Source organism: Lactuca serriola, chromosome 5, assembly GCF_051521515.1.
Source record: "Lactuca serriola cultivar US96UC23 chromosome 5, Lser_US96UC23_V15, whole genome shotgun sequence".
NCBI classification, from domain to species: domain Eukaryota; kingdom Viridiplantae; phylum Streptophyta; class Magnoliopsida; order Asterales; family Asteraceae; genus Lactuca; species Lactuca serriola.
Window position 1 is genome coordinate 313,716,306 of NC_136412.1, and position 23,690 is coordinate 313,739,995.

General features: G+C 35.9%; 1 protein-coding gene and 1 non-coding gene across 4 annotated transcripts; both read left to right on the top strand.

The window, feature by feature from the left end:
* Positions 1 to 4,852: 4,852 nt before the first annotated feature.
* LOC145055878 (small nucleolar RNA R71) lies at positions 4,853 to 4,959 on the top strand. Its single transcript, XR_013685426.1, has one exon. It is a non-coding gene; the product is annotated as a small nucleolar RNA R71 (small nucleolar RNA).
* Positions 4,960 to 12,815: 7,856 nt separating this feature from the next.
* PTP1 (protein tyrosine phosphatase 1) lies at positions 12,816 to 23,689 on the top strand. 3 transcript variants are annotated; one of them, XM_079003269.1, is made up of 9 exons: positions 12,816 to 13,202; positions 14,139 to 14,235; positions 14,325 to 14,413; positions 14,510 to 14,650; positions 14,789 to 14,923; positions 15,037 to 15,185; positions 23,082 to 23,223; positions 23,321 to 23,406; positions 23,489 to 23,689. In XM_079003269.1, coding segments are annotated over exons 1-9 (1,059 nt in total). In that variant the 5' UTR covers positions 12,816 to 12,983; the 3' UTR covers positions 23,490 to 23,689. The 3 variants fall into 3 exon arrangements, with proteins under 3 accessions (XP_078859395.1, XP_078859394.1, XP_078859396.1); XM_079003268.1 differs by lacking the exons at positions 23,082 to 23,223; positions 23,321 to 23,406; positions 23,489 to 23,689 and adding exons at positions 15,274 to 15,415; positions 15,746 to 15,831; positions 15,929 to 16,293 and having other exon boundaries at positions 12,819 to 13,202; XM_079003270.1 differs by lacking the exons at positions 12,816 to 13,202; positions 14,139 to 14,235; positions 14,325 to 14,413; ... (1 more) ...; positions 14,789 to 14,923; positions 15,037 to 15,185 and adding exons at positions 20,820 to 21,177; positions 21,762 to 21,996; positions 22,077 to 22,167; ... (1 more) ...; positions 22,602 to 22,739; positions 22,832 to 22,974.
* The last annotated feature ends 1 nt before the right edge of the window (position 23,690 follows it).

Here is a 23,690-nt window from a genome sequence, read left to right on the forward strand (position 1 = left end):
AATAATCTTCTGAATATTCCCCAAAAAGAATAGTGGTAAACCACGCAATGAAGATGGAAAAATATAACCCTTTTGTGAAAAATGGAAATTCACGACGTGAATGCACTAAAACTCACGACGTGAACTCGTTTGAAGCGGTTTCTGGAAGATCTTCATATACTGATTCACGACGTGAATGTTGGAACACCAGAAATATTTTTCCTCCAACCTTTCTTTCAATTCTTGAATTCAACCCATATCTTAATGGATTAAGATTCTTCTATCTCTACTATTTTGGACTCTTCTCCCTAACTTTCTTCTCACTTGACTCACCCCACACTTAGCTTAAAATATGGGTCTCGACTCTCGACTTTAAACACTCCCGGCTAAACACATACGCACTCATATCCCGATATCCTTTTTATGCGCTCCTAGCAATTCTGAGAAATAACAACCAAAGAAGAATAAAAGTAACATAATATCTTAAAAGTTTTTACAATCTCAAACAAAACAAAACAAAACAAAACAAAACAAAATAAAAACAAACCAAAACAAATCAAACAAAATAAAAATAAGCAAACACTCAATCATCCTCCTCATCCTCGTTTGCCCCGCTCGTCCTGGCTCCATCGTCTCCATGTCCTCTATACTCCGTCCACCTCGGGAAAATCGGGTAATAATATCCCAAATGAGGCGGCTGCTCCACTCCAAGGTGTCGAACAACGTTCTCCATGGTACCACCAATCCAATTGACACTCAAAGATAACTGGTCAAAATAACCAGCCATGTCACTCCCAAAAGGTGCTCCCACCATGGATGCAGGTGGATGCATTGGTTGCCCGCGTTCTCCCCTTCCTCTCACGTTCCTGTGCCTCGGCCTCGGTTGTGGTTCAGGTTGGTCGGTCAGCTGGTCATCACCATCATCACCCTCACCATCTGAAGGTACTATGCCCCAATGCGACCCGAAGTTTCTGACAACCCGCATAGTCTCCAAATACCCCATGCCAAACTCTTGATCATCCACACAAGTCATGGAATGAATAATATCAGGAACAAGGAAATGATATGGGCGGGCCAAACGCGTAATAAATTTCCCTCCACAAATGGGGCTCCTAGGGCGCGAACTAGCTGCAGACCCGGCCAGAAAATGTGCCAGAAAATAAGGAATATTGCAACATACGCCGAGCTGTAAGATACACCATAAGAAGAATAAATTTTGTTTTGTCACTTTATCTCCATGCCTCCTATGATTGATGGAGAATGTGATGAAACGGTGGAGTAAGTGATGGATCGGGGACCGAATACTGCTCTCGGGAGACACTCCGGAATTAAACATTTTGGACGCAATATTATGCCAGAAAGCATATCCAATGACACCCTCCGTATATCCTCTAACATCCGCGCTTAAAAACATACCAAATTCGGGAGTCATTGCCTCTTGTCGATCATATAGTCCAACTCTTCAAGCAAATTCAACGAGGCTGCACTCCCGGTACTCACCCCCCAACCGGAACACCAAAGCTTGCGGCCAATGTGGGTTTTGGACTGTCTCCTGGAATGTCATTGTTGAGAAAAACTCAACACAAAATTCCTTATAGACCCGCTCTTGAATCCGAAATAGATTGTGCCAACCCGAACAACTGAACGAGTATCCATCTCTAATAAATACTTTTGTCAAAAATGGGGACAACCTTTCCACGAGCCCGAATTCCCTCAAACGTGTCCAATTGACTATTGGAGCAACAACAATCTCGCGGTTATAAAGCCACCCTAACTTGTTGTTCCATCGGGTCAAGATGTCACGGGACATGGAGGTGGGAAAGTTGTAAAACGGGTGCAAACCTGCAACTCCAAGAGGTGCTTCCCTTCTAGGACCCGTTTCTGCAAAAACAAGCAACAAACAAACCCAAAAGAAACAACCCACAAGTTTAGAAATTAACAGAACTGATAATGTCTAGTCCCAGAATTCACGTCGTGAATCCTTTAGGATTCACGTCGTGAGTTCGCAACTTCAGCAAACAGACTCGCAAAAATCAGGGGTTGATCTAGTCATATTACTAATGGGGTTTACTCGTGTGATAATTTCGACCATAATTCATTAACATACCAAAGCTAATCCACGAATTCTAGAGCGAATTTCATACATTTCGACTAACTAACAAACCCTAACCTTAAGTTTAACTATTAAAGAAAAATTGACTTTAAGGATTAAGAAGTATTACCTTAGATTGTAGTATGATGTAGGCAAAAACAAAAATCGTGTGATTGTCTGCCAAAATTGGAGCAAGGGGGGACCAGATTGCTTGTTCACTTCGTGAGGAATAAAGAAATGAGAGTCAACTGGTTTCTAGGTCTTTATTTTGTGGTCCCGTGCAATTCAAAACTCACGTCGTGAGTTTATTACAATTCACGTCGTGAATTTCGTCCGGGCTTAATATTGGGCCATGCACTCACGGATTGGTCTTGGGCCACTTAGTCTAATATAAAATGGGCTAAACTATATTATTGACTTATTATCCGGTTTATTCACGATTCACGGCGTGAATTCTGAAGAAGTCACGTCGTGAATTTTGTCGGGAAGGGAAAATTCATACTAAATCAAATTTGTCTTTTAACTAAATTCTCAATTATTACTACTTCCATTTTAGGGCCCCCACATTCAGTGTTTAATTATGTTATAAGCAAGTTAGATGATATGATCTATGTTTTTAAGACTAAAACGCAAAAACTAAAAAAAAATAAAAAAAATTGCAAACCAAACTCGGGTTGCCTCCCAAGAAGCGCTTCTTTTTCTTGAAGTCTTGAGCTGGACTCTGTGCATCCTACGTTGAATCGTCTGAAGAGTCTACCACTAGGATCTTCTGTTCCTTGAAACGCCTCTTGTAAGCTTGAACTCGTCTTTTGTACGCCTTTTTCGAATTTTCCTTTTTAGCTTTGACCTCATCTACCTCAAGCTTGCGTTTGGTCCCTTTAGTTTCCTCCTTGCACTCCATAGCATCCTTCTCCTCTTTCACTACTGGCTTTGTCACCTTTGAAATAACCTCCTCTTCATCACTTGTCATCTCATCATCTTCCTTGCTTACCCAAGAAGGTGGACTCTTGTAAGCAATGACTTCAACCAAATATGGAACAGATGCTCTTGGTTTTGTTCTGTTGACTTGATGAACTGTCGTGATCTCTTCTTCCATAAGCTTTTCTAATTCTTCTAATTCATTGTCTTCATTAATGGTGAACACCTCTTCTTGAACATGATTCCTTTGAAAGCCATCTTCTATCCCAAAAATTTCTTTTTCATCACCAACCCTTAAGGTAAGCTTAGACTCGTGAATATCAACAAGAGCTCCAGCAGTGTTAAGCAATGGACGACCAATGATAATTGGAACATCGGGGTCTTCCTTCATATCCAACACTACAAAATCTATTGGAAAAACAAATTTTCCAATTTTTACTAAAATATCTTCTACAATGCCCTGGGGTTGTGTCACTGAACGGTTCACCATGTGAATAGTCATTCTTGTAGCCTTCAACTTCTGAATATCTAACTTCTGATAAAATGAATAAGGCATCAAGTTAATGCTAGCCCCAGAATCGGCTAAAGCATCAACCTTCATATTGTTCCCAAACTCACATGGAAGAGTTAGGCGTCCAGGATCCCCCATCTTTTTTGGTATCTCTCCCAACACAGCTCTTGAGCTTTGCTCACTTAGAATCACCTTGGAATGCTTCTTTAATTGCTTGCGAGCGTCTATCAAGTCTTGCAGTAATTTTTGATATTCGGGAAATTTGGATAAGGACTCGACAAAGGGAGTATTAATCGGGATACCCTTCACGTGCTTAACAAACTCTAGATGCTCTCTTTCCAGTGGACTAAGGGCAGCTCGGGAAGGAAACGGCAAAGGCGACTGATAAACCAAAACAGTTATAGAATTTTTCTGTTCATGACGGGCCCACATCGTGAGCTTATATGGCTCACGTCGTGAGTTCGTCGATTCAGCAGTATCATGAGTCTCGAGCTTGGGCTTCTTTGACTTTGGATCGGGTTGTTGTTGTTCTTCTTCTAAGGCTTCTAGGAACTCAGAGATGGCCTCTTCTTCAGTATCTATGGCCATTACATGAGATTGGGTATTCGTTTCAGGATTTTTCGGGGACAGCTTCTCATGAACCAGAGTGGCTAGTTGACCAAGTTGCACTTCAAAATTATTAATGGAGACTTGTTGATTTTTTTATTAAAGCTTGTTGTTCTACCATCAATGCATGATGATTCTTTACCAAAGTTCTTTGTTCATTAATAGCAGAATCAGTAGCCTCGTGTCTCTTTTCCGAGGCTTCCATAAACTTCATCAACATGGTCTCTAGATCGGGTTTCTTCTCAGCTGGCGGCTGCTCCTTTTGGTAGAAGCCTCGGCTTGTTTGCCTATACTTCTCTTATTTTTTCTTCTTAAATTCTTCATATGACAGCCACTCCTTCTTTGGTTTCCTCCAGTCTTCATCATACTTGTCCCCACTCGAGTAGCACACTTGAGCTTTTCTGTTCCCAAACTCATCTAAATTGCAGTCCTTGGTCAAGTGTGGACCATTACACCTCTCGCAACCAACTCTTATGGCATGAATTGAGTGGTCCATTTGTGTCAATCTCCGATCCATATTTAGCATAGCCATCATAGCTGCTATTTCTTCAGTTTGTGCACCTCCACCGCCTTTGATTCCATCTTGCCTAGGGTTGTGGTACTCACGAGAGTGCTTCGCGAATTCTTCAATCAGCTCCTTGACCTCCCTTGGATTTTTCTTTGTCAAAGGTCCTTGAGAATCAAGGAGTTGTCTTGTCATAACGTTGACCCCATCATAGAAAATCGACATCTCTTGTCGCACATTAAGATCATGCTGAGGGCAATTTCTGAGCAAGCCCTTGTACCACTCCCATGCTTCATACAATGACTCCCCCAGTTTTTGTTCGAAGTTGGTTATTGCCTTCTTGAGTTTAGCTATCTTGGATGGTGGGCAAAACTGGTCCAGAAATTGCTCACACATTTGAGCCCAAGTAGTGATCGTACCCGATGGAAGTGATTTTAACCACTCTTTAGCAGCTCCCTTGAAAGTAATGGGAAGCATCCTGAGCAGTACTGTGTTTCTATTGACATTTGGGACATTGAAGTAATCTGCAATGTCATTGACTTCATCTAGATGCTTAAAAGCATCCTCATGATCTTTCCCATAGAATGGGATATCCTTCAGTGCAGTCAAGATGTGCCCCTTCAGCTCGAATGTGGCAGTGGCAGGTATTGCGGGTTGGACTAAACCGGGACCCACATCTTCTCGGATCCGCTTCTTGTAAGCTCCCATGGACATCTCCTCAATGTCTTCCATCTCGTTCCTTGGCTCGTTCTCGGGTTCGCTCGTATGTTCTTCAAATTCAGGTTCGGTGTCGTAGTCGGATTCGGTTTGGACGAGTATTTGATCCAAGTGTTCAAGCTTGCTCTTGTTCTTTGAGGATGAACTTGACTCTCCTGTCTTCTTTCCCGACTTCCTTGAAAATGCTAACTTTAGTTCTTGCAATGGTGTCTTCTTATCAGTCTTTTGTGAAGTGCAGCTTCTGGATCTTCAATCGGTGGCACCAAAGGTGTGTTAGAGCCTCTGGTCATGAACTCTTGCAAACTAAACAAAATAAAAACGTAAAACTGAACTAAAATAGAAAAATAAACTAAAAACTAAGGAAAACTAAGAATCACAACATTCACGTCGTGAGTGTATAAAGCTCACGTCGTGAATTCTATGACAGAAAAAAATCAAATTTTTTTTAATAATATGCTAATAAACTAAGCTAATAAACAAAAATTAACTAATTAACTTTTTGCAGGTTTTATCCCACAAAAAGGATCGATTAATCTAATGCAACTAACTAAACTAATAAACTAAGTCGCTCCCCGGCAACGGCGCCAAAAACTTGATGTGCACGAAAGCACCCACTAATTTTAATATTTATAACCTAACAAACATAGACTAACTATGCACTTATAGGCAGTGTGCCTAGTCAGATTATAGTATAGCTTGGGTAAGTCGGGTGTCGATCACAGGGAACGGTGTTATTAATTTATATATTCACTACTAAATTAATCTAATTATTAATAAGCTAAAAGGGTTTGTATCTAATTTTGCAAGTTTAGATGAACTTAATTTTTTAACAAAACTCAATCAATAAACAAAATACTTCTGTTAGTTCGAATCCACTTTCACTCAATGGTTATACATTAGTCAAGACTATTACCGTTGGTTACCAATTTAAGAAGTATTAGCAGTTTAGTTCTAAACCTACTAAGTATTAATCAATTCATGTAAATCTATGTATGGTCACACAATAGTTAACACAGAATCAAGTATTAAATAAGATTGGAGCTATGAAGATTGATTAATCAAAACACAATTACAGTCATAATATGAGTTCTCTAACACAGCTTAATTCAATGATTCAATTACTTATCTAAGATTGGTTTGATCTTAGCTCTAATAAACTAGTGTTCACTTTGTTATTAGGTATTCATATTCATGCAGATTCGTGTTCACTAACTACACAGAACAAGAATTTAAAGCAATTAAATTATTAACTAAACATGCTAGGTAAAATCAATCAACACAAGCATATAACCAACAAATAACGTCAAATATAATGCATTCAAACCATGAGTTCCAGCTTCATCTAGCTAACAGAAGCAGCTAGATTTAGTTGGACATATTAACAGCTAAACAGTTAAAAGCTATAATCAAACACATGTTTAATGTACCAAGTTTATAAAGCAAATTATGAACTTCTTCTTCTTTGATGTTGAAAACCACTTCCAGATCTTTTTTTCTTCTGAATTTCGCCTTATGGATTCTCTTTCTTCTGCCAAAAGTCCCCTCAATTTGTAATGGTCAAGGATATATATATATATATATATATATATATATATATATATATATATATAGTTTCCCGATTTTAATAATTCACATCGTGAACAATAAATTATTCACGTCGTGAGTACAAGATAACTGTGTTCGGCAAGGATTCCTTCACCCGCGTACATATCTTCTAGAACTTAAGCTCACGTCGTGAATCTTCCGGTTCTCACGACGTGAGAACGCTTTTCCCTGATTTTCTTGTCCTTTAATCTTTTAACTCCCAAAGTTTCTTCCTTTAACATTTTTAGTCCCTTTTCTTCAAAATGTCTTCTTTTTGGCTGCAAATAACATTTAAACTCATAAGTACCATTATTCTAAACAAATTACCAACTTATATACAAAAATGTACTTAAATATTGCCTAAAAATAGGTATAAATATGGCAATATCAGATCTATCATTTGGTCAAAGGTTGTACATCAGAAATCGAGGAAATAGAGCATGGACGTTATCGACTCGGTGAGTCCGTTCTTGGGACTCGACGAGTCCAAGGCTTTGAGTCCCATATCTATTGAGGGTCAAAGGACTCAGTTGGGTGTTAGAAGGGTTGTAGCAAGACAGAGAGAGTGACCCAACGCATCGGACTTAGTTTTAGACCTGGAGTTCATGGGACTCGACGAGTGCTAGAACAGACTCGGCGAGTCCAAGGCAATCTTCTTATGGATGAAGATGAACTCGACGAGTTGTTCATACAACTCGGCGATTCGGGGTCAGGACTTGTTCATCAGATGAAGGTGAACTCGACGAGTGTTCATCCGAATCGGCGAGTCGAATGAAGGTTCATTAATGTTCGTAAAGAAGGGGAACTTGTCGAGTCGTTGCCAAACTCGACGAGTCGAGTCGTGGAAAGGACGAGTAAAGGAAAGGGACTCGACGAGTTGTCGGCCCAACTCGGCGAGTCGGGTCAAGTGGAAGTTGACTTTGACTTGGACTTGGTTGGGGGTAAAATAGTCATTTTACCCCAAGAGTAGATATCAGTTTCTGACTGAGTTTTTTGTGGGGATTATAGCCGGAGGACTTCCGGATGAGCAGCAAACAGAGGTTTCCCGCACATATTATCAGCAGCTACTTGTTCGAGGTGAGTTACCTTCCAGTAGCGGTGGGTCTACGACCACAATGCCCCCCCACCAGTAGGAGTTGTATGTTAGATGATTGTCTTTGTGATATCATCTAAGTTTGCTACTACCTGATATGTTATATGCTGGCATGATATGTTAAATGTGATAGTAGTAGAATTCGGTTGTCAGGACCGAAGAGTAGGTCAGACACCCCAAATATGTCTGATAGTATGTGATGATATGTTTATATGTTGGCATATTATGTTATGTGATAGTGGTAGTAGGAAAGGAATAGTCCCCAAGTTCAGTTGTTAGGACCGAAGGGTAGTTCGGACACCCCAAATATGTCTTATAGTATGTTTATGTTATGATATATGTGATAGTGGAAGTAGGGGGTGGAATAGTCCCCGAGGGTCAGTTGTTAGGACCGACGGGTAGGTCAGCACCCCAGAATGGCTTGATATGGGTAGGATGGCACCCCAGAATAGCCGCATGGGTAGGTCGGCACCCCAGAATGGTCGTACGGGTAGGCCGGCACCCCAGAATGGTCGTAACGAGTAGGTCGGGCACCCCAGAATTGCCCGACAATATGTATGCTATGTGATTTTATGGTATGTGGTACGATGGGGGAACTCACCAAGCTTCGTGTTTATAGTTTACATTTTGGTTTCAGGTACCTCTTCAGCGAAGAGAAAGGAGCTAGCACGGTAGCAGCACATCATACACACACTCCTTGTTTTCCGCATTATGGATATTCTGGTATTGTACTTTGACATGTTATTATTTTGTGATTTGGGTTCTCAGACATGATACATTGTTTTATGAGTCGATGTGATTTCACAGTATTTTCTTATGAATGTTTTTATGAATCATTTATTTTTTTAAAAATGGACTTAAAAATTGGGTCGTTACATATAACTAAGGATCAAACGACACTCAGACAAACAACCGGGTACTCTAAGTCCACAACCAAACGAGGAACAGGAAATAAAGTGAGTTATCAGTCCTAAGTCCTTCAAACCTTACTTATATAACTATATTTGCATTAGACATGATTTTGACAATACAAATATATAAGTTTAGAAAGAAGTTTTGTAAAACCTTTTGAAGAGTTTAAATAAATATTGATGACTTGATGTCATTTTATAAAATGATTTAGAGACAGTTTGACATTTAGAAACAAGTTTGATAAAGAGTTTAATGTGTAAAACAAGTTTGGTAAACAATTTGAAGTAGTTTGTTTGATAAAGCAATTAAAAGTATAGTAAACCCTTTTGTTTGATAGTTATTAATCACATGCGGTTGATATAGTAACTATAATGTTTCAACTTGTATTCCCCCCTATAAAAGCATTTAAAATCATTTAAAAGGTAGATTAAGGGGTATGAACTCACCTGTAGTGAGTGGTTTGGATGAACGGATGGTATAGGATGCTAAGTGTCAAGTGAAGACTTGAGCACACACACGGACCCTATTTATCATATAATGACACATATATGCTTACCATTAGTGTTTAAGCAACTAATTGTGTAAGGAAGGACACCCTAGGACATGGATAACACTTTGATTCAAGTGTTAGAAGTACCAAAGGGTTGCATCTAAGGGAAGTATGGCCTCTCATTGGAGTTTATGGCCAACACGGATGCATCACATGAGTTTACGGCCAAGGGTTAAACCCCTATGAGTTTACGGCCGTAAACTCATGGTATTTTGTACCAAGTTGTGATATAAGGTCTTATAAGTCATAATGAAGTGTTCTAAGTTCAATTCTAAGCCTTAGGAAGGAATGGGAGTACAAATGCACCACTTACTAGTGTTTACGGCCCAAGGTGATTGCCTTGGCCGTAAACACCATATGTTATTGGTTCTTTTGATGTTTAAGGTCCTATACTCTTCTTGGAAGTATTCTAGACTTGATTTTCAAGGCTTTGGAAGGGATTAGGGCTCATTTGCACCCTTAATTAGGGTTTATGGCCCAAGAAGATTGCCTTGGCCGTAAACACCTTTTGATCTTGTTTTCTTGATGTTTTCTAGGTGTAAACTAAGTGATTCAAGCATAACAAGCTAAGGCAAGAGTACTTACAATATAGAAGCTTGTATCGGTGCTTAAGGTCTAAAAACACTAGTGTGTGTTCTTCGTGTTCTTGGTGAAATGAAGAACACTTGAAGATCTATCAAAATGAAGAGATTTCATGGATGAAATCATGTATAATCACTAGATATTGAAGTATATCAACTAATCAAGGAAACAAACACTTACGAAGTTGAAGATCTTAGTGAAAAATTGGATGATAGTTGAGAGAGAATGAGTTTTAGGCTTGAAAATGGTAAGAATGACTAAAAATGGATAAGTGTCATATTTATACCTTAGAGTTTACGACCGTAAACTCCATTTTATGGTCGTAAACTCCAAACTCTTGGTGTTTTGAGCCTTAAATGTTGCACATGAACTCTAGAGTATACTTCCTATAATTACCTCTTAAAGGTACTAGGTTTTAGAACGCTCAGACAGACTCTAAATAGTGCAAAGAGTTAGCAGAAACAAGTCTGACTTAGATAGAAGTGAATAGTTGTACAAGATAGAAATTTCGAGTTGTCACAGATATCAAATTTTTACCAAGATAACTCGAGGTTCTTTTGGCAGATAAATCATATGAAAGGGATCTTGGTAGAGTACTAGAAAATTCTTACTTCAAAGTGATAATGGATATGGTGGAGTTCTTTGAAAAATTCAAGATAAAAACTGAGATTATTTCGGCTGCATAAAACCTTTGGTAAATCTTTTTATCCGGGAAGTCTTATGTGGACATACATCTAAGAAATTGGTCAACCAAACCAATCTTTCTCGAAATGGTAAAGGATGTGAAGGCGAAATACGACAAGTATTGGGGTGCTTATAACAAGATGATCGATTTTATATACTTTGCGGTTTTGTTTGATCCTCCCACCAAATCACCTTTTATGTTACATGCATTTAAAAAATGATCGGGTATATGGAATCGTCATTAACCCCGGTGGGCATAAACATAAAAACGCATCAAATGGTCTGAGAGGTTGCGAATAGAATGAAGAATTTATATATGACCTACTTGGAAAGATTTGACAATGGTGAGTCTTCTTAACAAGATGTGAGTCGAATAGTCATTGGTTGTGATGATGATAACGATTTTTTCGGCGATTTTCTTAGTATGGGAGGTAGCATCTCGGATCCAATGGATAACAAGTTACGAACCTATTTGAAAGAGAATATAGTGAAATATAAAAAACTTTTTTCAATTCTCGGTTGGTGGAAAGTAAACGCGATTAGGTTCCCAACGGTTGCTCGGATAACGAAAGATGATTACTTTTTTGCAGTTTTTTATAAATTAATGTCGTTACAATTTAATTTTTTTGTTGTTAGACATATTGGCGGTACAAATCTCAAATGTGGCGTCCGAGTCCGTGTTTGGCACATGTGGTAGAATTGTAAATGAGTATCGGACTAGTTTAAGACGTTGATAGTTAAAGCTTTGTTATGCACCTAAGATTGGGAGAGAACGTCTACAAATCCGATAGTAGACAATGTTGACAACATCTTGAAGGATAATGATATAGTTTTGGGTAAAAAATTTACAATCTTTGTTCTATTTTGATACAAATATTACTTTTTATTTAATACTAACAACATTTTCATTTTGTGTTCGTGGAGAGATTGCACAAGCTTTAATCATATTAGATTTATATGACAAAGATATAAGGAAGAGGAAAATGGAATATTAGATTATGACGTTTGTTAGTTGGATTGATTTTAAAGTTTAAATTATAATTTTTGGTGTTACGGTAATTACTTTTGTGTGTATATGTTAAAATTGTTAAGTTTTGTTGGTGGACTTGATTTATATGTTAGTTGCTTTTATTTGAAAATTTTGCAATCAATGTTCTATTTTGATACAAATATTACTTTTTATTTAATACTAACAATTTTTTCATTTTGTGTTTATACAAAAATTGCACAAGTTTTAATCATATTAGATTTATATGACAAAGATATAAGGAAGAGGAAAATGGAAGATTAGATTATGACGTTTGTTAGTTGGATTGATTTTAAAGTTTAAACTATAATTGTTGGTGTTACGGTAATTACTTTTGTGTGTAAGTGTTAAAATTGTTAAGTTTTGTTGGTGGACTTGATTTATATGTTAGTTGTTTTTATTTGAAAAATTAATTTTGCGAAATTATAATATTATAGATAAAGTTAGATTCGTTATGCGTGAAATATGATAATGTCGTTAATTCATTTGATTCAAGTTCAAACAAATGGTACACGTAATATTTTTTTAATCTAAAACAAACAATCAAACAAAAATTATATTTTTAATCTAAAATGAACAATCAAAGTTTGACAAGTCTAGCGGATATAGAATCGGAAACGTATTTTTTTTTAACGAGTTGTATTGTATGCACCTAAAGTTATACTAGGTTAACAGGTATAAGAATAGGATATACGGACCTAAACCAAATAAGACTCAACATGTTTTTCTACCAAATCGGTCCGATCCAAAAGTTGGTCGATCCAAATGCTCCGCTACTGATTGTTTGAATCCAATTATTGGTGAAACAATTGTCGTATTACTATGTGTTTAACGTACGTATGTATGTAGTAGGTGTGTGTTTCTTACTTTTAAAAGACTGAGATGATTAATTAAAGTAACATGGTGCATTAATCTGTTATATATGTTTGTCATTTATTCTTTTTGACCTTATATTATTAAAAGACCAAAAGAATTCATTAAATTTGAGGAAATTTTACATATAATATTTGTTAAAATAAATAAAGTAAGTTCATCTGCCCCTTTAAATCAGCCAAGACCAAATTCCCTTTGGCTTCGGCCAATCCAATAAAATCACTTGTGTCTTGTGGTGGGGCAGCAGCGTACGGTACAAGTCAAGCTTGCCCGAATACAACCGTTCACCACCGCCATCATCCACCACGGGCAACATCACTTCCTTTCGCAGTCGGAGCCGTAAATCGGTCATGGCTGCCTCCGCCGGTGCTAAACCTCTAACATCTTCCTCATCGTCTTCTGCTACTGCTGCTCCTCCTCCTGATTCGTTCGATATGTCCTCTGGATTTCCATCCAAGCTGTCACTCAAACCCGATCAACTCCGTTACTGCGTCCAAGCTCTCAAAATTTTCAAGGAAAAGCGTACTGATCAGTGTTCAGTAATTGAGAAAGAGTTCTCCATTTTGCAGGTTTTGTTGTTAAATGCGTTTATGAGCCCTATTTTGATTTAATTTACCTGCGTGTTGTCGGTTTGTTTAATTTCGTATTAACAATAACTTTTGATCAATGTTACATCGTATCATGTCGCTGTAGCTCTAAACGACTGTATATTATGTATGCAATGATATTCGGTGCTCGCTGCAAGAAATAGGAAGAAGAAGATCTATTAGTTAGACTTATTTAGAAATTCAGACTTAGAACCTAAACAAAACGTAATAAGGATGCCATTAACTTTGACAAGCACTCAAAGTTATATAATGTTGATGTTAATTTTGCAATAATGCTTCGTGAGTTGTGTATTTGGAGAAGTAAGCTTGACATTTAACAAATTTATCCATGGCGAAAGGAGACAATATGCAGTTTTCTCCATTAATGAATATGGTCCTTCAAATTATTATGTAATGTTATAGATATTCTTTCAGCATGTCCCCATGGCTTCAAATTATTATGTAATTCCTTAATGAATATGGTCCTTAGTTTTATCAGGTATAGGTATTCTGTCAACAGTAAGTGATTGGGAACTTTTGATAGTAATTTAGAGTGAATGCGTAAATAGCTATCAATACAGGTGGAAAGCTCGTATGTATGGTATGTATACTCTTGTTTGGACATGAATGCTAATAAAAATCACAGATAAAGAACCTCTTTATATGTTTAGAGACATTGTGAATCTTCTCTATTTACAAGCATGCTACTTACACTATTATCACGTCAATTTCTCATCAACCCCATGTGTTTAATCATAATTCCTGTTCTTTCTTACAGGATCACAGATAAAGAACCTCTTTATATGTTTAGAGACATTGTGAATCTTCTCTATTTACAAGCATGCTACTTACACTATTATCACGTCAATTTCTCATCAACCCCATGTGTTTAATCATAATTCCTGTTCTTTCTTACAGGATCATAGGATGATATATTCAGAAGTTAATAGTAGTTGCTCAGTGGCTAAACTAAAAGTCAATTCTAGAAAAAATCGCTACTCAGATGTTGTTCCATGTATGCTTGTCAAACTCTCTCCCTCTTTTTTTTTAACCTTTAACTGCAGCTAAGCTAACAATGAGATTTACTTAACTCCTATGTCTCAGTTGATGCAAACAGAGTTGTTCTTGATCCATGCAAAGATCACAGGAAATCAACAATGGGATACATCAATGCTAGTCTTATCACAGCAGAGGTGAAATGATTTTCTCCTATATCATCAAACTTTAATATGTGCAAGTAGCCAAATTGAAACCTTACGAATATTGAACACTTCCATCTATGATTGTAGGCTAATCCATCTGAAAGTGTATCAAGATTCATAGCCACTCAAGGCCCTCTTCCTGAAACTTTTGAAGATTTCTGGGAAATGGTACTCCAAAATCATTGTCCAGCAATTATCATGCTCACTCGCCTTGTTGACCACCACAGGGTATTGAATTCCATCTCATCTCCAGCAGCATTATAAATTATAATCATCTTCACTTCTCATGCTATATATATAGAGTTATCTACCCTGTAAGATTGGTGTTAATAAAGGAATTAGGTACTAAATGACATTTGTATCCAGATCCAGAAGTGTGGAGACTATTTTCAAGCAGAAAATGGTCTAAGATTGTTTGGCAATATATGTACAAATACCAGAAGAATAACCACAACTGATAGCTCACTAGTGTTACGCCATATGGAGGTGAATTATGAAGAGGTGAGAAATTCATATAAACCTAAAGTTGGGCTATTTTCAATGATAAAGAGAGGAGGGTATTTTCGTCTTTTGTCAAAAAAAATATTAATTACTGTACATTTTACCTTGTTCAGTCTGAGGGTCGTCCTCTACCTGTTTTGCATATTCAATATCCAGAATGGCCTGATCATGGAGTTCCAGATGACACGTCAGCAGTTCGAGACATTTTTAGAAGATTACGTAATCTACCCTCATCAAAAGGACCGATCGTGGTGCATTGCAGGTTTTAATTGATCTCATTTTTATAAAGTTGTTTTTGAATTTGATTGATTAGTTGTTATCTGATAAATTTTTATATCTTTCTTATACAGTGCAGGAATTGGTAGAACTGGAACATATTGTGCAATTCATAACACCATTCAAAGAATTTTAATTGGTGACATGTCTGCTTTGGATCTTGTTAAAACCATAGCCACTTTCAGGTCACAAAGGATGGGGATGGTCCAAACATTGGTATGTATGTATGTATTTATGTAGTAATCGAATAGGGAATGGAATGGAATGATGCATTCCGATGGAATCAGAAAATCTTGTTTTTTGCAACAAAGGAATGGAATGTGATTCCTAAGTTCTCTTGGGCTGATTTTCGTTCCATGGTGGAGGGATGGAATGTTTAGTTATATAATCTCTTAATAATTACATACTGTAATGATCATTCCATTACCCCTTTATGATTCCATTCCATCATACCAAACACTGACTCTTAGAGGGAAATGAAAGTAGAATGCTATAAATATAATAAGTAAATAAATAAATGAAAGTAAATTGCTGTTTATGGTTCAGGATCAATACTTCTTCTGCTATGAAGCTATTATTGATGAACTTGAAGACCTTATCTCGGATTCCAACATTCAATCAAGGTCAAAATGGTAAATTCATCTGTATACAGCTTTTACAAAAACACCCACCATTGTATTTTACATTGTACAAAGATACTAAACCATAATAATTCACATTTTAATGCAGATTTTGATCACGAGTCAAATTCATGGAGTCAAATGCAAGATTTGATGGGTATGATTGTTGAGGTGTAAGGCAATTATGAAATGACATGTTTAACCCTCCTGCCTCATGTTTTAATTGGTTGGTTTAGGTGTGTGATTAGTGATAGTGGCAATCAATCTGATGTGAGATTGTGCTTGGTGATTTCTGATAATAAATCCCTAATGATTCTTGAATTTTGGGATTTTGTACATCACCATGTGCAATCCGATTGAGATTCTGCTTTATTTGTTCTCTGTAAAATGACATCTTTAACTTCTCCTCCAGTAGCTCAACCCTTTTACATGGGAAAAGCCATTTGGTATTATTGAAAATTAGGTTAAAATAAAGTAATTATCTACAATCAAGAAATGCTTAAAGATAAAAGTAACATATTCTTTTAATCAATTAGTATTACAAACATACAATTTATTTTTCCCATTTTATGTATATTTTACATAAATTGGTAGATAGGACATCCAAATCCACCTTAAAACATGACTGCACCCTAATGTAAGTTGCTACTATGAACTCATTTGTGCTTAGTAAAAATGTTTGTAAAATAAAATGTTGCACACAATGTGTTTGTGTGTTTATGTTGTGATTATGGGTATATAATTGAAAGTACATTGCTATTATATGCATAAGACATAAAGCACATTGTTATTATATGTATATATAGAACTGAAAGTATGTTGATATTATGTGCATACAACTCTAAATACATTGACGTTATCTGTATAGAATTCTAATACATTGATATTATCCATGTAAAACTATAAATATGTTTTTATGTGTATATATGTATAGTTTAAATCATGTTATTGTGTGTATAAAACTGTAAATACGTTTTATTATGCGTGACAATTCTATTATGGTTTTAGTAAACCATTATTTTTTACGAAATAGAAATTTGGTTGCCATGGAAAAGTTGGAACGTTTGCTTAAATAAAAGATTTGATGTCTATTAATAAAACGGGAAATTATGAATTTGTGAAAGATTGCTATGAAAAAGAATTCTCGTCATATGATAGCTAAAAAGCTTTGGTTAGGTATTAAAATTGGAACTTTTGTTATAAAACGCCTCTCGTATGAGCTAGAATTAATTAGTATGACCTAGAATTAAATAGTATTTTTTTTGAAAACATTTAATCATTTTAAATCTTTATCCGGAATTAGGTCCCAAAAACTCAAGTTAAACAATTCAAATTTGAAAGTTTATGTATAAAAGGGTGTACAATCCATATCAAAACATAAGTTACTTTTTAAAATACATGAGACGTGACATTCTAAATATCGATGCATTTTCCAGTTATCAACATTCTCAATCTTCTCATCTAGTACATGTCAAAATAATGAAGTTAGGCTTGGGGATGCATTTTTCAGTTACCAATCTTCTCATCTAGTACATGTCAAAATAATAAAGTCGGGCTTGGAGAGTCTCATGAGTAAACTTGAAGTCAACATTTAAGGGGCATTGGATAATGACAATAATCTGACCTTAAGTCAACTCCCAAAAATGTTTTATAATCTTGAAAAACGTTTATCGTATAACTAGGATAAGAAGCATTAAGGATAAACATTTCAAAACGAAAGTAAGAGTTTATCATAAGGAAATGAAATGAATATGCTTCTAAGTTCTATCCACTCTCAAACAAAGTCCATTTTCATTCCAAGGGTTAAGAAGGTAATAATAGCAACATAAAAGATGTGGTAGCATCAAACCCAAACTCATTTATGGGCTTGAGACATAATCTTAACAATTGGAATCATGTAATTATCTGCCCGAAAATCATAGGTAAAAAATTCATTTTTAATTCAACCTAAACCAACAAATATTCATATCAAAACATCCAAAAGTATGTCATAATAAATTAGTCATCATAGTACATTTCCCAAAATCATAAAAGTGCGGAAAACATGGGTGAATGCGATACAATCATGTTGAGCTCTTCCCTTTCGAACTGGAGGTACCTGAAACCATAAACATAAAACGGTAAGCACAAAGTTTAGTGAGTTTCCCCAAATACCACATACCATACATGTACATGTAAGTAAGTAACATGTACATCATACATACATATCATTCTAAAGCAAGTAAGGGTCTATTCCACCCCCGAGTCCCTTGCGACTCTCGGAGTCCCTTCCGACTCTATGAGTCCCTTCCGACTCTATGAGTCCTTTTCAACTCCTTCGGTGTCTTTCAACCAGTACGGGTCTATTTCACCCCTACAACTAACATACAATCATACTAGCAAGAGTCACAAAGACAACAAGCTCATACATACATACCAGTAAGTGTCACACAGATCACTACTATCTTACTGCATAATCCAGTGGGTCGGCATTGGTGCCTTCGACCTACAAGTACAGTAAGGAGACTCACCTATCAAATGATGATCAACTGCAACTGCTACTACTAATGTGAACACAAATGCTACCAACCACCTATACAGCCATATAAAGTACATCCTTAGCTTCTCTTCCAAGACTAAGGGCTTGACCAAAAGTCAATGCAAGTCAAAAGTCAAAGTCAACAGTCAACATTGACTCGCCACGTCGTGGCCATCCTCAGTCACGTTGTGGCCCCTAAAAGACAAAATAGATAATCTGACCCCAATCGCCACTACGTGGCAACCCGACGCCACGTCGTGGTAACTGGGTTCCAAACAGCTTAATTGGTTTAAGTTGTTTTCTTCAACCTCAGTGGCTTCAAATCTTAGATCTAACTCAAAACATGATCTAGAAGGATAAAGTTTCTAACTTTACCCATTAGGACCATCCAAAAAGGTCCAAAACTCAAACCCTAGGTTCCACAAGGCATGAACTTAACCATTAAGCACTTGTTCCTTTAAGTCTGAAGTTCATCTTTTCCAGAAGGCTTCTAAGACTCCTAATGGTACATAAAAATCTGAACTTTATGGACATGCATGTCTTTCTTCAAACTAGGTCAAAATAGAATAAAATGACCCAAAATCCATGCATGGTTCCCATCTTACAACACAAGTCCAGATCCATGAGATATGACATTCAAGGGACTTAGAGAAACCATAAAGTTGCAAACTTTATCTCTTAATATCACTCAAACCACTTCTTAAAGGACCAATAATGCTCCAAACCTAGATCTGTGAAGAAAAACACAAAAAGATTGAAGCTTAAGGACTTACAAGCAGTCCAAAAGATGCACACCAAAAGAGAAAGGGGTCACTTGAAGAACCAAGCACTAATTCTTATTCTTCCCTCAAAACCACCACAAAATCACTAAAAAGAGCACAAGAGCATCAAGAAGGATTTTGGCTAGCGTTTCTGGGTTTGAGAGTAATGAAAGTCGAAGATAGGCAACCCTAGCCTCCACACTTTCCCTTAAATACCCAAAAGAAAATCAATTTCAATTGAGAGGTCATGGGGTTAAATCGCATTTGAGACATTGGTAATAATTATGTGTAGATTAGTTTGTCTTTCAAAAGAAAATCAATTTCTTGGAATGGACAGAAACAATGTTTCTTTTTCTTTTTCTCTTCTTTATATGTGCTTTCGAGTTCAACCGAAAAAACTTCACCCTAAGACTATCCCCATTCACAATCAATCTTAACTCAACTATCTCTTAGAAAACGAATTTTTGTATCTTTCACCTATAAAACCAAACTAAACACAAACTCACTCTCATTAACAACTCAACCCAAATAAATTTTTTATTAAATAAATATAATAATGATTCTTTTTTTCTAATAAAGTATTAAAATTATTAAAAGAATCTGAAACTACTATATTATATATTAAATATATAAAAATATATTAAAAATCTTATATTATCAAACATACTTAATAAAATGGATAAATCAAATTACAACATGACATGTAGAAATTTTCCTTTGGTTTTTTTTAGGGCAAATTGCAATTAAGTCACAAAGTTCACCGAAAAATTCTATTTGACACCTGTTTTTTTTCTTTTCAATTATGTCATTATATTTTTGTTAAAGTATCAACTAAATTATCGGTTTCCCTATTCTCATAGTAAACAATTTCCAATAAAGTCACTAAGTTTATCGAATTTTTTTATTTTAACACCAGGTTTTCTTTTCTCAATTATATCATTACATTTATGTCATTGGTAATATTTCACCTTATTTTATTATGCCTAACATCTTGAGCTTATACTAATAAATTGAATGGCCCAAGATATTGAACTGGCCAACATCTTGGGACGGCCATCATATTTATTGTATTAATCAATGCAAGGACAAAGGCTTATTTAAAAAGACATTGAGTAAGTCAAAAAGGCAGCGTGGTCATAGAAAAGATACGTTAAGTCCTTAAACACCCAGTTTTAGGAAGGACTTAAAGTCTCTTCTCTTTGACCATGTGCCTTTTGACTTAGTTCGTGTCTTTTTAAATAAGTATTTGTCCCTTGAACAATATAGGAAATACGATTACAATTTCAAGATGTTGGCTAGTTCAAGATCTTGGGTCATTGAGTTTATTAGTATAAGTTCAAGATACTAGACATAATAAAGTAAATGTGAAAATACTACCCATCACATAAGTGTAATGACATAACTGAGGGAAATAAAAAGAACACAATGTCATAATCAAAATTTTCGGTAGACTTAGTAACTTTATTGCAATTTTGGCAAATCGGTTATCCGGGGAAATGAAGAAATGGTCGGTTGGTTGATATTGCTACAAAATTAATAAATATAATGACATGATTGAAAAGAATAAAAACTCATTGTAAAAATCAAAAATTTTGATAAACTTAGTAATTTTATTACAATTTGCTTTTTTTAAATCATATAAAGCCGACTTTTGTTTTGATTGTGAATGTTAGTAGTCTAAACGTGTTGGTTATGGCAAGCATGTTTTCTAGAAACATATAGTTCAATGAAACAATGTTGCATAATTTGCATTGCGTATTTGCATCTTAATCAATTCATCTTTAGTTCATCTTCATCGCCAGTTCCTACTTCTAACCCCAATTACATACCACTTACGACAAATGGCTTATCTCACTCTCACCTCCTCCAAACTCCGAAACTATCCCAACTGTCAATGGCGTATCCTGGACACTGTATCAGCCGTCTTCTCCGTCGTCGCCATCTTCTTATTCATCGTCCTTTTCCCCCATTGCTGCTTACAGTTACAGCAACCAAAACCCTCATCTGCTCCACCACCGCCAATCTCAAACATTACCATCATCTCGTTGAGTTAACAGAGGGTTAAACAATGTATACCAGGTGATTGATGAAACGCCTAAGAGAACTAAAGTTTTGGGAAAATTCTTTTTCATAATTTTACCAAACGCAAATGGCAACAGTTTGTTCCATTCCATCTTCCATTTGACAAACCAAACAGTTATTTCTTATTCCATTCCTTACCTGATTTCATCATATGATCACTGTCATTTATAAAGGAATGGACAAACAAGTTTTACGCAAAAACAGAAAAGTGCTCTACAATTGAACTACACAATAAGCAAATTGAAGAGTATAACATAAGTATGCATCATGAATTCAGCTTCTCACATTATTAGTTATAATTGAGTTGGCCTTTTCAGAGTAAGAAACAAATTTATATATATACATAGCACTTGTTTTATATATCTGTCATTTATTCTTTTAAAAGACTTAACAATTGCCAATTGGTTCTTCTTACTTTTAAAAGGCCAACTTAATTATAATTAATAAAGTGAGATGCTTTGATGTAATACCATTTGCATTATATATTTATCATTATTCTTTCCAACCTACAAAAAGACTAAATAATCCATGACATTTGACAGAAATATACCTACTTTTTGTTATAAAAAAAAATGTACTAGGATGACCACTCAGCTACCCCTTTAAAGCAGCATAACTTCCTCTTGCATTCTGAACTGTAAATCAGCCATGGCTGCCACATCATCTTCTTCAACCTTGGATATGTCCAGTGGATTTCCACCAAATCCACCTCTTAAACCTGATGAACTCCATCACTGTGTTCAAGCTCTCAAGTTTTTCAAGGAGAAACGGACCAATCAGTTATCAATTATCAAAAAAGAGTTCACCAATTTGAAGGTTTTTTGGTGTTTAATTCATTTACGATATGTGTAATTTTACAAGAAAGTTTATACAAAAGTGTTTTGAATTTTGTACAGGGCCATGTATTGACAGAGTCAGAAGTCGATAGTATTTGCTCTGTGGCTAATATACATAATCACAAAAACCGCTACCCTGATGTTGTACCATGTATGCTAATCAAACCCCTTTTTTGTCTTTTCACATCAGCTAAGATAATAAGATCCTTATGTAGAGAAATAACAATGTCTTTTCTCTCAGATGATTCACACAGGATTGTTCTTGATGACATGTCATCATCATCATCACCAATGGGATACATCAATGCTAGTCTTATCACAGCAGAAGTCAATCCATCTGAAAATATATCACGATTCATAGCCACTCAAGGCCCTCTTCCTGAAACTTTTGAAGATTTCTGGGAAATGATACTCCAAAATCATTGTCCAGCAATTGTCATGCTCACTCGCCTTGTTGATGCTGACAAGGTATTCAAAATCTTATCCCATCTCCACCAATATATGAATCTACATTAATGTTTTTATTTTATACTATATATTATTGTCTTTATGATATATATGATCTGGTCTCAATGTCCTATTCAGATTGAGAAATGTGGAGACTATTTTCAGTCAGAGAATGGTTTGAGATTGTTTGACAATAATATACGCACTCTTACTAGAACAACAACCACAACAAACACTTCACTTGTGTTGCGTGATATGGTAGTGAATTATGAAGAGGTAAACCAATCATATTTGTTACCTACATTCTTGATCTCTTGTCTGTGAAAAAGACGTGAATGCCCTTTTCTAAACTCTGGTATATATGACAGGGTGGTCCTCTTCCTGTATTTCATATTCAATATCATGAATGGCCTGATCATGGAGTTCCAAATGACACGTCAGCTGTTCGAGACATTTTTAGAAGATTACGTCAGTTGCCATCATCCAAAGGCCCGATTTTGGTGCATTGCAGGTTTATTGATCTTGTTTTTTATAAAGATATGTGAATTAAAGATGTCTAGGTAAAAAAAAAAAAGATTGTGTGTATCTGAGAAAAACTTTTACATGTTATATATACAGTGCAGGAATCGGTAGAACTGGAACATATTGTGCAATTCATAACACAATTCAAAGAATTTTAATTGGTGACATGTCTGCTTTGGATCTTGTTAAAACCATAGCCACTTTTAGGTCACAAAGGATGCGAATGGTTCAAACATTTGTATGTCTCATTTTAATCTGTAAATTCTTTTATACATTCCATTTTTTATGTTTGTTTTGAGCATAATATTAAGTGCTCAGCATTTTTTGTTTCACAGGATCAATACGTGTTCTGCTATGATGCTATAATTGCTGAACTTGAAGACCTTATCTTGGATTCCAACACTGAAGAGAGCTTAAAATGGTAAATTCATGTGTATACAATTCCCAATTGTTTATATATTTTATAAATTACTAAACCATAATACATCGACATGATAATGCAGATTGATGATGTCCAGATTCAGCAAAAATTTGATGGCATCATTGTTGTGTGTGGTGTGTAATAAGGCTATGTGTTTCACTCTTTGTTCTCTTGTGAAATGACATCTATAACCCTCTTGTCCCAGGGTTTAATTGGTTGTTTTATCAGTTTATACAATAACGTAATTTATAACCATTTAATATATTAATGCTATGGAACAAAAT

What these genes read in the sequence shown, in the direction of transcription:
- PTP1 (XM_079003269.1), top strand. Translation starts at nt 12,984, where the DNA reads ATGGCTGCCTCCGCCGGTGCTAAACCTCTAACATCTTCCTCATCGTCT. An exon ending in TGGAGGTGAATTATGAAGAG is followed by an intron (nt 14,924 to 15,036) that starts GTGAGAAATTCA and finishes TACCTTGTTCAG; the next exon opens with TCTGAGGGTCGTCCTCTACC. An exon ending in CCGATCGTGGTGCATTGCAG is followed by an intron (nt 15,186 to 23,081) that starts GTTTTAATTGAT and finishes TTATATATACAG; the next exon opens with TGCAGGAATCGGTAGAACTG.